The 15022-nt window shown below is 33.2% G+C and overlaps 1 protein-coding gene across 5 annotated transcripts in view; it reads right to left on the reverse strand.

The window, feature by feature from the left end:
* Positions 1–15022, reverse strand: part of LRP1B (LDL receptor related protein 1B) — a 1812874-nt gene that overhangs the window by 586923 nt on the left and 1210929 nt on the right. For all 5 annotated transcript variants that reach the window (XM_044768977.2, XM_070507612.1, XM_070507613.1 and 2 more), the window contains exons 28-29: positions 2842–2973; positions 1259–1486 (exon numbers count right to left, since the gene is read on the reverse strand). In XM_044768977.2, coding sequence (XP_044624912.2) covers positions 1259–1486; positions 2842–2973 — 360 coding nt within the window. The remainder of the gene's footprint in view (positions 1–1258; positions 1487–2841; positions 2974–15022) is intronic.

The following is a 15022-nucleotide window of genomic DNA, read 5'->3' on the forward strand; positions in this document are numbered from 1 at the left end:
TCAAGGGTTTTAATGACCATTAACCAGGCATTCTTTATAAATCTAGTCTAACAATGATTATCTAACAATTTTTCCTCCACGCCTATAAAGAATCCTGTACAAAGAGGAAATCTTTGCATTAGCTTTTTTAGAAAAGGCTCTTCTCTTATGGCAAGTTTGAAATAAATATTTGAACAAGCTTATAACCAATTCATTCAAGTTGCTTTACCAGCACTAACTTGAGGTGGGTAAAGAGCTAGTATAAATAAATACAAGAGTACTTTAGTGATCAAATACTCTCAGATCTCCTAGTGGTACTCAAGCCAGCCTTCTAGTATTGTGTGTGGAAACTCTTGAAAAACACTGAACTTAAAAGCTGTACTTATTGCTTTCATTAAAAGATTGATCAATGCTCAAATAAGGGCTGAAATTAAGCTTTCAGTATGCTTCAAGGAGTTTATATATCTATATGGATTACTGATTACCCTTTCCTCCACCCTCCTCCAAATCACTCTATCATGCTTAGGGGGGCATCGAGTTGGTGAGAAATTATGTCTTGTTTGGTTTTGAGGTCATGGCAAACAGCAGTTGCTCAATTAAGATTCATTCAATAAGCTAATAACTAATCCAGAAATCACAATATACCAAAATTTAAGCAATTTTTGCTTAGGGTAATGCAATGCTAAATATTTAGAGTTCAACAACCTCATTTATATGTATGTCTCGTTTTAGCTATGTTTTCCACTTTCAGAAAAATTGCTCTTTTTTTTAATGGTTAATTCAACAACATTTACTGAAAACCTACGGTTCAAACTTCTTGGCTCAGGAGGTGCTAAGAACAGGTTCTCTGTCTTATTTGTGTAGTCTGGTTCTGTAGAAACATGGGCAAAAGGAAGTTGATAATAAACTTGAGTCATAGGGGGAAACCAAACCTTTCAAATAACCTATATTTTCTCTTTGCAAATATAACTATTTCCCCATCAGCAAAAAGGAGTCTTCAAATCTGTTTATTTAGAAATCTATAAATTTTAAGGAGATTTGTTCTGAAATTTTTTCTTCTTGTGAAATTAAATTTCTAGTTTTCAAGACTACTATGTGCAACATAATTATAGCATTCTGCAATTGTTAGGATGTAGCATATTATTAAATCTGTGAGTAATTAATTCCCACTTTCAATTAACATAGAAGTGGATAATAGAAAAAAGAATATAAAAGAGACGTGATTATTACAAATTGAATAACAAATATTTTTTAAAGTTGTAACATGCAAATCTGTTACCTCTTGAAATAACAGTTTCTAACCCAGTTCCGTTAATAAAGGCCCGTTTAATGGTTTGTGTTTTAATATCTGTCCAGTATAAACGTTCTTCAGATGCATCGAAGTCTATCACAGTAACGTCATCAATATCAGGGACTGTAAAGGCCGTGATAAAGTTAAAATATGGATTATCAATATCCACTCCTCTGATTTCAGAACGCCTTGCATAAAGAAGAAATTTTTTCATTTCTAGAAAAGAAACAGAAACAAATGTTTTTGCCTTACAAGCTTGGCAAGTTTGAAGCAGTCTAGAAACTCTAAAATGCTACTTGTTCATGCTTTAATAGATTTTTTAACCCCAGAAAGTCATAATCAACATTTGACGGAAACATTAATGAAGACATTTTTTTACCTCTTTTTAAATTACTTAATAGAAACAAATAAAAAAGTTAGAATCATTGTTATTGTTTTTCTTTATTTAGAAATGCCAAGAAATTCTCAGTAATTGGTTTGATCTTAGAATTTCAAACAATCTTGCTAAAATACATGAACTCTACAAATGTCAAATGACCATAGTATTTGTTTTTTGTACATAATTGTAACAATATCACATTGCATTGAATGCTTTTTGAAGGAATCTAAGAACATTTTTCTTATACTATCTTTGAATAAAATGAAATTAAATATTGCTCTTAAAAATCATGTTCATGTTTTCCCTATCAAAATTAGGGTTCAGATAATGTTAAAGCAAGCTGTATTGTAAATTTTTGTAAATCTGTAGTAACTAACATTATGAGGTATTGCATCATTTTTACTTCCATAGGTACCATTCTTGCACTGAAATATTAGTAGATTAAATAGATAGGAGTCACAGATATTCTACTCTTTCATTTTTATTTTTGGGGTTATTGTTATTTGAGATATGCTATGATTGTACAATAATGATAAAATCTACAAGTGCCTAAATTCCTGAGTTAAGATTTTGTGAGTACATTTTTTTCTGTCTTTAAAAGTAATTGCTTTGCAAATAGACAAAAACAATTCAAAATTAAAACAAAACAAACCAGAAAACCGCCATAGTCTGATTTTCATTCACAAATTCTATCTTTTTATAGTTTAAATGTGCTGTTTACATATTTTTTACAAATCTTTCAAAGTTACATATTTTACTTCATTTTTTTCCTCCTTCAAGTTGATAATCCTCTACAAAATGATGCTAAACTGACTCCAGAAGAGCAGGAGGAGATTAAAGCTGTTAAGTACCTCTTTGTTATGTAGGTTACCTACATCATCATTTTCTGATGATGCGCTTTCACTTACAAATCTCCCTGTTTTGTACAGATAAATTCTGCTAACACACCAAATAAGAAAGTTGCAAGAAAAAATGAATAAGGTAATAAATAGCAAAGTGCAGCATGTCATTTAAAGAATTTGTCAGTCTCCCCAAAAGTAGATGAATCATCAATGCTCTAGAAATAGCACCACCTCGAATGTTTTTAAGGACACTCAAAACCTCTTCTGCTTTATTTTGAGGAAAATCTGAATGCTAATACAATTTGAGAGAATTCAATTTGAATTTTAGATAAGAACTTTAACAAATTTACCATAGCAGGTCTTCTTGTCGGAGGAAAGCTTCATCAAGTGGGGACATGCACACGCGGCACTCCTGTTATGATGGATCAGACACAGGTGAGAGCAGGGCCCTCTGCCATCATTAGCTGCACAGGGATTGGGAGCTGTAATTACACAGTGAAATATTAACAATAAAGAAGGAAAAATATATTAGGGAACCTCTGAGGTTGACAAGGGTTATTCACTTAATGATTCAAAGTGAAGTTCTCTACATAGCACCCATTACTAGGGTGATTAATATGACAATAATAGACAATCATACACAGCAATTACACTAATAAAAACATTTTTCCTCCTCAAAGATAACTAAGATAACTCCCTCAATTTTCACTAAGATGAATGGTATGCATCCTATTGCCTCAGAAGCAAAGGTTTCTTTAAGCATTTAGTCTGAGAAACAACTAGGAGTAATTATTAAATTTACTATATAATAAACTCAAGTAGACTATAATCCAGGCATTGGGAGTTCCAAGGGATGTTGTTATTTTTCTAATCTATCATATAGACTCCCTTATTGCCTTAGCACAACACTCCTAAAGGTTTCCCTAGGAAACTGCTGTTACATATATATCCTTCCTTCAGGCTATCTCCTGTTTTTCAAATCAGAGGTCTATGTGAAAAAATGTTTGTCTTTTGTTACTAAGACATGTGCTTCTTCAGTTTTTTTTCTGTATTAACTGATTCCATGGCTAAAGTTTTCTTCACATACACATACTTACTAAATTCTATTGTATAAATAACTTGTGACATGTTCAAATTTAGAATGGAATATTAAATTTTGCAGTTCAATGTCATTCTCTTATTTTTTATGTTTCTTGTCTGTCATCATGCCTTTCCCGTAAGATTTTAATCTCAACTGATCAATAACTATTTTCTTAAATCTTATTTTTACAGAGCCTATCTAGTAGAATAAAGTCTTTAGAACCAGGCGACTAAATTGAAGGCAGAAAAGAGTTACATCCTCTGATCCCACTAGTAATATTTGAGTTTTCATCTAATGACATCTTCCTAACAGGTGGACCTATTGCTCAGAGTAGTTAATATTTGTCCTGTGGAGTTTTAAAGCACAAAGAATAAAAAGCAATGGGCTATAATAAATTGTAGAGGATATGAGAATTAACTGAATTTGATAATACTCAGTGTGGCTTTTGGCAGTCTTTAGCATCCTTCCCTCAAGGTTATAAAAATAATCCATGTCCTTCCATTTGATTAAAAAATAAATAAACAAAAGGAAATGAAAGGCTCAGAAACATTTTCCCAAGAAAATCAATTAAAAACAAAAACTCTTAGAAAAGAGTGGAAGCTAAAGTCTGGAGATTCCTTAGGAATACAAGTTCCTCCATCACATGGAGTAAGTGCCACATATTCCACTTTCTTCCCTTTTAACTTCATCTAGTATAACTGAAGTCCCCAAGGAATTCCAGATTAGAGAAGCAAGAGGGCAGGTGTGAAGGTTATTGAGGAGGAAAGGTGTTGCAGGAGAGCAGGTGGAATGAAGGAGAGGCACGGTTGGAGAACTATTAGGTGCCTAGAGTCAGGGTTACCTAACTGTGGTAGACAGAAAGAACAAACTCAGTCTTCAACACTTGAAAAAAAGAAGAGGATGAGGAAGAAGAAGAAAAACAGAATGAATAAAGAGGAGTAAAGGAGGAAGAGGGAGGAGAAATCTAGTTAAAAACATTGACATGGAGTCGGCCCAGTGGTGGAGTGGTTAAGTTTGTGCGCTCTGCTTCAGCAGCCCAGGGTTCACAGGATCAAATCCTGGGCTCAGATCTAGCACCACTTGTCAAGCCACACTGTGGCATGAAATAGAGGAAGAGTGGCACAGATGTTAGCTTAGTAACAATCTTCCTCAAGCAAAAAGAGCAAGATTGGTAACAGATGTAAGCTCAGGGGAAATCTTCCTCATCAAAAAAACAAAAACAAAACAAAACAAAAAACCCATTGACATAAGGAATGCTGTTCTCTCAAGGAAATTAAAAGCATAATCCATGACAGTTCATGGATGGGCACTTGGATTTCATTTTGAAGATCACTATTTTTAGCTCTGAATCATACTAGCTCTTCTCAACATCCTATAATTGTGACAAAATACTTTTTAAAAGCAAAGGTATTAAATTTCTATATACATACTAAAGTAAAAAATTATATTGACTTTGTAGCCCAGTAGATGTATTAATGATAACACTGTGATGTAGTAGTCACAATATTTGTGCTTCATAGCATGGAAAATCCACAAAGACATCTTACTTTTCATTTTTATCTCTTCTCACTTTGAAATAATGCTATTAAATCTTTTTGAAGTTTCTTTCTAACCATGCATTTGAACAGATACCTATTTTAATTACCAAATTAAGGAATTTGGTTCACAATAGTCACACTTTAATATAAAGCAAGGATTAGCAAATGGTGACCTCTAAGCCACATCTGGTCCACTGCTTATTTTTGTAAATAAAGTTTTATTGGCATATAGCTATGCCATTAGTTTTCATATTATCTATGGCTGCTTTCATACTACAAATAGCAGAGGTGAGCAGATTCAGCAGAGACCATATGGCCCACAAAGCCCTAAAATATTTATTATCTGGCTTTTTACAGAAAAGCTTTGCCAACACCTGACATAAAGCAATTAACTACTTTATGAGAAATACTATTGCAAAATCCAATATCAATATGGAGGTTGTAAACTCCTACAAGACCAAGACTATACCATTTATTTGCATTCAGGAAATGGGAAAACCTGACCAATCAATGGAATGTTATAAGCAATCTTAAGAGATGAAATTCAAATACTGCTGTGCAGAGTGGGTTCACTGACAGTTCATATTATCTAAACTCAAGTTGACCAAACAAAGAAACTTAGAGACACATGTAACACCCCTCCTTATATTTATGCATTAAATACATATTTATGAAGCACCTATTTGTTCTGCCTAGCTTTAAGAAGCTGGGATATAACAGTAGACAAGACATAGTTCTTGCACCAAGGGGTTTAAGAGTCTGTACTCTAACCCTATACACCTTTCTCTCCAATTCTATGGTCACTGGCTCAATTTAGTTTCTCCCCATCTCTTGCTTGGGTTGCTGCAGTAACTTTCTAACTAATCTCTTGATCTCTAGTCTCTCACCACTGCATAGTTAGCTTTCTAAAACACAGACTTGATCATATAGCTGCCTTGCTTAAAAACCCTGGATGCCTTCCTACTGTCATTCTCACAGTTTCAATCTTATCTCTTACCATTTTCCCCAAGATTCCCTGGTACTTGCCAGATTGGTCTACCTGCTGTTCTCATTCAACTGCCAGTTTTTTATCTGGATCCACTCTGTTTATTTTTGTTAAAGATGGCATCAGTCTTCCAAACTCAAACTTCAAAGCATCTTTTTCTCTTCTCTTTCATTACCATATTTAATCAGTTGTCAGATTTTCCCTAATATATTTCCTTGTTTCCATTTTTACCTCTCTTCTTCCAATACGAAGTTTTATTTCATCACTTTTATATGACCTCTATGGCCATGTAACTGGAACACTGAGGTATCTCCCAGAATATACCAATCTCTCTCTATAAGATATCAACCTATCTTCCAGGGTCATCTGCCACTTCCCTTCTACAAACACATTATGCACATGCCAATATGGACTGCTCATTGTTCTCTGAAAATCTACAGCTTGTCCTTTTCTGCCTTGACATGATGTACTTTTCTTCCTGTAGAATTTCATCACCAACATCTTTTTGTGTGTGTGAGGAAGATTGGTCTTGAGCTAACATCTCTGCCAATCATCCTCTACTTTTGTTTGTGTGGGATGTCACCACAGCATGGCTTGATGAGTAGTGCTAGGTCTGTGCCCAGGATCTGAACCTGTGAACCCCAGGTCGTTGAAGCAGAGCCTGCGGACTTAACCACTATGCCACTGGGCCAGCCCCACCATCTTTTGATTAACCTTTCTTCGTGAACCAGCTCAAGTTACTTTTCTTCCATAAATCACTTTTCTAAAGGAACCGACTAAGGCTGATTTCTTCCATCACTAAGGATTGGTTTTAATTATTCACTACACAAGACATTAGGCCATTTATTGTTTACTGTCCTATTTTCTGATTATCTTTGATATTGAAGAGGTTCAGAACAGGTCTCCCCACAATGTGCCACTTTGGCATGTGGGATATTTTGAGCTAAAGGCAATCAAGACCCTGCAGGCTCAAGAGAAATTTTTACCTCTTCCTTAAAGAATTTAAATTGGGGGCCTTGCCCGTAATAAGATTTGTTACCAGAAATAACTATTTAATGACCTACCTGTGCCAGAGAAAACTTCTAATGAGTGAACATCTGCTCTTCTTATTGTCCCATGAATTACCCTCCTCCCCTCTGAAGACTCAGGCCCCTCTCCCATTCCTTAGCTCAAAATGGCACATATACCTCATTTTACCTTTTTGTCTCTGACCCTCTCATGTATGAGGGCTTCCTGTATGTATGCAATTAAATTTTACTTTCTCCTATTAATCTGTCTCAATTTAGTTCTTGGACCAGCCAGAGGAAACCAGAAGAGTAGAGAAAAATGTCTTTCTCTTCCACAACATATATTCATATATTTTATATCAGTATAACCAGTGTTTCTAGCTAAATCAGGGGTTGGCAATTTTTTTCTGTAAAAGGCCAGATAGTAAATATTTTCACCTTTGCAGGCCTTATGCCCCTTCATAGCAACTATGCAACTTTGCTACTATAGCACAAAAGCAGCCATAAAACAATATGTAAATCAACGGGCATGTCCATGTTCAAATAAAATAGGCAGATGGCTGAATTTAACCTGAGGGCATTAGTTTGTCAACCTTTGAGCTACAGTATAAGTGTTATGCTGGCAAGAACTATGACTTATACACGTACAAATTGTCTTTTCCTAAAATTTGTATACTATCTATTATGGTTAGACTTGAGATATGGACTTATATGTGTGTTTTAAAAAGGCAGCAATCTAAAATTTCGAAAGTGAGTCAATCTTCTAAAGGGCATCATAGCTGTAGGTGAAGAGACTAAATAATACATAACTATAATACTTTATAGGAGCACCAAATGTTAATTATGCAATCACACAAGACTGATGTCTGCTCTGTGAAGAAAACACTATGATTACAGATAATTTCATATTTCGTGCAAACTATGTTTAATTATAGTCCATTTCTTACCAGCAAAAAATAAACATGTTAAATACAATTATTTTATCCATTAAATTCAAATAAAATATATGTAAATGTTGATGCAATATAAAATATGTATGACATTTATTTACCTCATATAACTATGCTCAAAGCATAAGAATGCCAGGATACAAATTATTAGATAAGAGGAAGATTTTCCTCCCTCCTATGTAATCATTTTTGATAGTAAGTAATAGTCATCCTGTTCATGAACTTTATCAGTACAAGAATAATCCCTAATAAAATAAAATAATTTATATAGATTATAATAATTTATATATATTATAATTTTCCTTTTAGAAAAGAATTTAATATTTTTAAAGAAAAGAATTTTCAGAAGGATCTTTACAATTAGACACTAATTCCAAATCCTATTTTCCTTTAACAAATATCTTCAAATTATAATTTTAACATTTGATGTTGAAGAACTAGGGTGAATTTCCACACTATAATATTATATTATAATAATTACTATATTATTTTAAAATATGGTAATATTTAATAATTAATTAATAATTAAATTATAATTTAATAATCATATTAATATATGATATAGTAATTATATTAAATTAATAATTAAATTATTAAATTATTAAATATTACCATATTTAAAAAATATCAATTTATAATGCAGTTAAACATATTACCTGAATATCAATTTATAATACAGTTAAACATATTACCTGAATATTAATTTATTTGCAGTTTAGTTGTTTGTTATTTGTATTATTATTATTTCTTTTTGAGAAAGATTAGCCCTGAGCTAACATCTGCCATCAATCCTCCTCTTTTTGCTGCACAAAACTGGCCCTGAGCTAACATCCATGCCCATCTTCCTCTACTTTATATGTCAGACACCTGCCACAGCATGGCTTGACAGGTGGTGCATAGGTCCACACCCGGGATCTGAACCAGCAAACCCCAAGCGGCCAAAGCGGAACGTGTGAACTTAACCTCTGCGCCACTAGGCCGGTCCTGTATTTGTACGATATTTTGCCAAATAAATAATGCTAAAAATGGTAGTTAAGTCTTTCAGATGAACCAACAAAATCCATTAATTCATAATATGGTCTTCAGATGATACAGAAGGATTCATTAAAAAACTGAGTTAAGTGCTAGTCTATATACCTGGTACTGAAAGCAAAGGACCATGCATTACAAGAAGGAGGTATAAGAAAAGAAAGTGAGTTCCATTGTGATTCTTTTATATCAATAATTGGAACGAGGTAGCAATGTGCTTTTGGCACGTTTCAGCTCTCATTTCTCTTCTTCATTGCTCACTGCCTCTTTCTCTTCGACCAGCCTCTCAGTACTGCAAGATGTTCTAAGCACTTCATTATAGAAGCTTCACAAGTTTACTCAAATCTCAAAAATTCCTCTGTACTAAGATATTACCTGCCTTTCATTTCACCGCAGTCAGAATTCTCATTTCTTCAAAGCTGCTGATTTCAACTATAAGTAATGGTGGAAGCATTTCAATTTAACTATTTCACACCAGCTTGCCATTCTTAAAAATATTAGCAGTTAAAAGAAGGGTGCGTGTAAAATAAAATAAATCTCGCACTGATAGTATATAAATATATGAAATAAAGAGACACTATTAAATAGAGGGAAAACAATACTTTTTAACAGAATTAATAATATATAGGATGTAGGGTACAACACATATACACATACATATATACACATCTATACACACATATATATAAAGAGAGAGAAATTTGTTTTATATGACAGGTCGTTAGCTCTTGATACAGTAGACTGTGGAAGAGAACAGTTTAGGTAACCTGCAAATATTCGAGATTCACCTCCAACACACTGAAACATGGTTTTAAGAGTATTTATTTTTTTTCCTTAAACCCTTTTCTTAATCATATGAAAAATGTTGCTTGTAATTGAATATATTAATAGTTCCATATGGAATCCTTCCTTCTTCAAGTTTCTTAACTGATACTCTGTCCCTCAAAGGAGCAATATTACTAATATTCTTAGAAACTAGACTCTTGTTTCTTTTTTTGCAAAATAAGATCAGCTGGTTTTCTTATAAATGATGTCAAGAAAAGTTTCGTTTTCTATAGAAATATTTTCCTGAAGCAATTGGAGGGACTTAAACCATCTCAATGTTAAAACTGCTCTTTGAGAAACAGCCTGCAATTTTCCATATATTGTCATAACATAATAGGAAGTGAGATAAAAATTGATAGGAGTAAATGTTCCAAATATGGAATAATTTATTTTTTTATTTTATTTTTTTTTTTAGATTTTTTATTTTTTCCTTTTTGTCCCCAAAGCCCCCCGGTACATAGTTGTGTATTCTTCGTTGTGGGTTCCTCTAGTTGTGGCATGTAGGACGCTGCCTCAGCGTGGTCTGACGAGCAGTGCCATGTCCGCGCCCAGGATTCGAACCGACGAAACACTGGGCCGCCTGCAGCGGAGCGCGTGAACTTAACCACTCGGCCACGGGGCCAGCCCCTGGAATAATTTATTTTTATCACAATATGCTAGATAAGTGCTAAGAATTTTGTAAGAATTATTTCTTTTATCCCTCCTACTGGACAAAATTAACCTCATTTTATAGAAGAATAAACTTAATTTTGAGAAAGGTAAAAAAAAAAATAAAACCTTATTCACAATCGTACAGCTATTAAGATGAGGAATAAAGCTTCAGATTCCAGAATATCAGCTCTAACCATTATACATACTATCTCTCTAAATGAAGCAATTCACTTAAAATCATTCATTCATTCATTTAACAATTCATGGATACCTTATAAAAAAGAATGGGGTACAGATACTGCCTTAGAGTATAATTTTTATAAATATATTTAATATAATTGTTGTAACTATGAGGAAACACCTCATGTCTCATCCATTCTGTTCCTGTATTTTGATTTGTTTTTCTAAGGGATAGTGTCATATTAATGTTATATAAAACAGTTTGCACATTTGCCAGTCACTATGAGTTTTAAGAACAAAATTTTTAAAAAGTAAAATAAAATGGCCCCTGAAAAATAGTACTATTTTTATCAACAAATATTTATTAAGGCCCCATTGAACTGAGTTCTTTTCAGAGGAAGAAAAGTTTCTTCAATAAGAGAAAAACATCTTATAATTGGTGAAGTCTAATGGAAAACCTATTTGCAATACTAAAGTGACAATCATATTCTTGAATTATTTCAGGAAAAGATTCCAATCAAAACAAATAAAGCAAGCAATATGGAAGAAAACTGAAAAAAAAAAAACCCATAGCGGTGGAATCTTTCTGAATTTATGAAAAAATTCAACTTCCTGGCATTAAGTCATACCTAGAAGTCATAATTAAGAAAACACCTTTAGGCTGAGAGAGGACACACAGAAGGACAGCAAATCTGCTGGATGGCAGAAGGTGTGCACACAAAAGAAGAAAGTTATACTTTCTCAATGTTTACAAACAAGGCCCCTCACAAGGTAAGGGAAGAGGTGGTGATTTGTAAAACTAACTAAGAGAACTGTGTGTCTCTCTGTCTATCTATCTATGTATCTCTCTATTTATTTATCTATCATTTACTTAACAATACTTATATAGTCTTCAGTATTTACCAGGTATTTTCTAAGTGCTTTAAGGAGACTAATATACTTAATCTTTGCAAGGATTCCGTTCTACACATGAAAAAACTAAGATAGATAATGGTCATACAGTTAAGATATGACAAAGTTAGAATGTGAGCCCAAACAGTCTGGCTCTAGAATCTTCCTCTTGATCACTACATCTACATTTGTAAGGTAAATCTCTATCTGTAAAAGGTGCCTCCCTCTCTGTACCAGAAAGAAGAAAGGAGATGACCTTCTCTCTAAAAACTCTTAATCAATACCAAAGGCAAGGACTTAAATCTGCATCCCCCATTTGGGAAGAGGAAATGTCTTCCTCCCCTACAGTTGCTTTCCAAATCCAGCCATTAGCTATTGATCTTTAGGAGTGTCTCTAGATCTTGCAAAGATAATACCTTTTGCACCCTCTTTGAGGATGACTCTTGGGTCCATGGGGTTGTTTAACACTGCCAGAAATATTTACTGTTTGTACCAGATGAAATATAAGATATTTGAAAGAATTTAAGAACTCTAAGATCAGAAATTTCCTCAAATTGGAAGCTGATATTCAGACCCTGACAGGTATTTCTTTTTAGGCCTTCTTCCCTAAGCTAAATGTACCCAGAGGGAAAGCAAAACATTCCACAATAGGTGGATGGGTATGTTAGTCCTTTGATATCATTCAGGATACAACCTAATTCTTTGAGGAATTAGAAGCAACTCTCCCTATCCTACAAATCTTTGCAAGACCAGAAATGCAACTCTAAAAGCAATTCAAAGTTCACCCATCCTTACCATCCCCCAAAACCTCCCTATTTATCTTAAAAGGCTTGTAAGTACTGGAGAAATTCTAGTGTTAGGGAACAAAAGTCCTTCTTGGAGGAACTTGCATTCTTTCCCTGTGCCTTTGAGATGTAAATGTTCTGCCTGATCTTCTCCAGAAACTCTTATCTAGGTCATCTCTTTGAAAGGCAAACTGCAGGAAGGTACTTCTTAACAGAAGGGAGAAAAAAGAGAAAAGAGACTTTTTAAAATAAAAACTGCTATAGAGCTCCCTTGCCCCAAATTTAATCCACAGTCTCTGTAATATTACTTGCTGAGGACAAATAAAAATCTTAAAAGTCTTCTTCACAAATATTAGCAAAAAGTTTTAACCATCTGAGCAGGTAACCTTAATTTATTCCAACTTCCAGAAACACAATTGGAATCCAACTTATTTTATTGTATCTGACTCATAGCTAAAATTTTAAAATGGAAGCTATAAGGTCTCTGTTTGTGTCTGTCTTTGTGTTTATGTGTGTCTATGTATGTATGTAATAGTTATATGATAATTTTCTATTTCCAGGTGGTATTGCCAAAATTAATTTTTAAAGAGCTCTATTTAATTGGCTTAAAAAATTAAGTGCTTATATGAATTAAGGATTCCTAAAACTCTTCAAAACATTTAACTCTTCAAAAAACTTAACCCAAATGGTTTTCAAGTTCACATGAACTAGGATTAATTTTTAATAAATAAAAACTAAGGTTGTTGGTTTAATTAAAATAAGTGTGTCGTCAGAGTTATCAGCATTAAATACAATACAGACACACAACTTTTATTCTACCTGGGTTTACTAGTTGAATAAGTTCATGTTATCTCTGTTACAAAATAACTTAGGATGATGACTGACTGTCTAATGTCTGATGAAGTTTTTGTAGGTAATCTAAACATAATTGCTAAAAACAACTGATTTAAATAGATGTAAGTGAGACAACAGTTTCTAGGTGAACTTTTCAGCAAATAGTTTCTAAAATCTTTTGTTTACTCAAAACCTTAGAGTTTTGATAAGTTAAGTTAAATGATGAATTAAGTCAAATTAATTGAATATCTAGATTACCTCCAAATAAAAATAAAATACTGAAACATTACTAAAAATAAGTTTATCCATTTTTGGCTTCCTTTACAGAGGAACTGAAGATATTTGGGTCTATTAGAAACATGTTTTGTGGCACATTGGAAAAATTACTATGAGGAACCATATGTTTCTAGAAATTATAAAAAGTATTTATGAATTTGCCATGCCACAGAATCGTAAATATAAAAGATAGCTCACAATTGTTTGCTTCTTTAATTTCACTAGAAATTAAGGTTTTTAAGGGTTAAGAATTCTAATATATGTTTCTAAAGCTACTACAAGTAATCAGGCTAACATCTCTCCATGAGAGGAAAGTAAGATGTGTGTTTTATGGTAAGAGAAGGTCTGAGGAGTGGACTTTCACTTTTGCTGAGAGAAAATACATTAATTTTGTCCTAAAGTGAGGCTGGTTGTTTCAGAGTGGGAAAGAGGAAAAACACAAGACAAAATGTGAATGCAAAAAAGTCATGGAAGTTTTGTGAAAAGGAATCTTGAAAAGAAATTTTATGTGTGGTCAAGCTGGCTAAGATTAGAATGGATTAATTAAAAAATGGGTTTTAATATCAAAAATACACTGGTGCAAAATCAGAAATCAGTTTTCTCTTTGTTAAAAGGACAAAGCTTCCTTGGACTTTTGATATGCTTTCAACAACAGATTGTGAATGATTTTTCATTATTTTTTAAGTAATCTGCCTGGACAGGAAAGATTTTGTGTCTTAACATAATAATTTTCCACACTTTATGTTATCTTTATCATCAGGTCTTTGATTACTTAAGAAAACTTAGTCTTCTGTTAAGAAAGCTAAGGGTTTTTTTAAACAACTACTTAACTATCTGTATTTGCTTACAAAGACTCTAATTGTCACTGTGGTTAAATAGATAACTGGATCATGCATGACAGTGATCTATAATCATATTTTTCCAAGTGTTTTAAAGCTTTTTGATATTTTTGAACAAATTTCCCAAAATCAAATTCTAAATGAAGGCTTTTTTGACCTCAAAGTAATTTTGATATTTTCCAGAAGATCCCTGGAAAATCGCAAAAGATTTCTCCTCTTCCTTTATAAAGAGGGAGCTGTTAAACTAATTAGGCTTATTTTGGTATGTTAAATTACATGGGAAACATTGTCAAATGAAAAGTAATACTAAGCTTTGTTTATGTTGTATTTGTATGGGTATATAGAAACTGTGTAAAATTCCTGGATATCTGATATGTCCTGGTGTAATGTTATCAGTCATAGTTCCAGTTATCTTTAAATGTTGTGTGTCACAGAAATAATCAAATTTACTTATAAACTCCATTATAATGAACTCTCATCAGATCTTTAACAATGGACATTTTAAGTCTTTGTCATTTATAGAGAGTTATTGCTTCACTCAGATTATTTGCAAAAGTATTCCTGCAAGAGAGCTTCATCTTCAAGGAGACTCATGGAAAGGACTTTGACAAGTACAGGTTTTTGATATTCTGAAGATCATAACACTGAACTGGGTAATAA

The sequence above is a fragment of the Equus asinus genome, chromosome 4 (genome assembly GCF_041296235.1).
Source record: "Equus asinus isolate D_3611 breed Donkey chromosome 4, EquAss-T2T_v2, whole genome shotgun sequence".
Taxonomy (NCBI): Eukaryota; Metazoa; Chordata; class Mammalia; order Perissodactyla; family Equidae; genus Equus; species Equus asinus.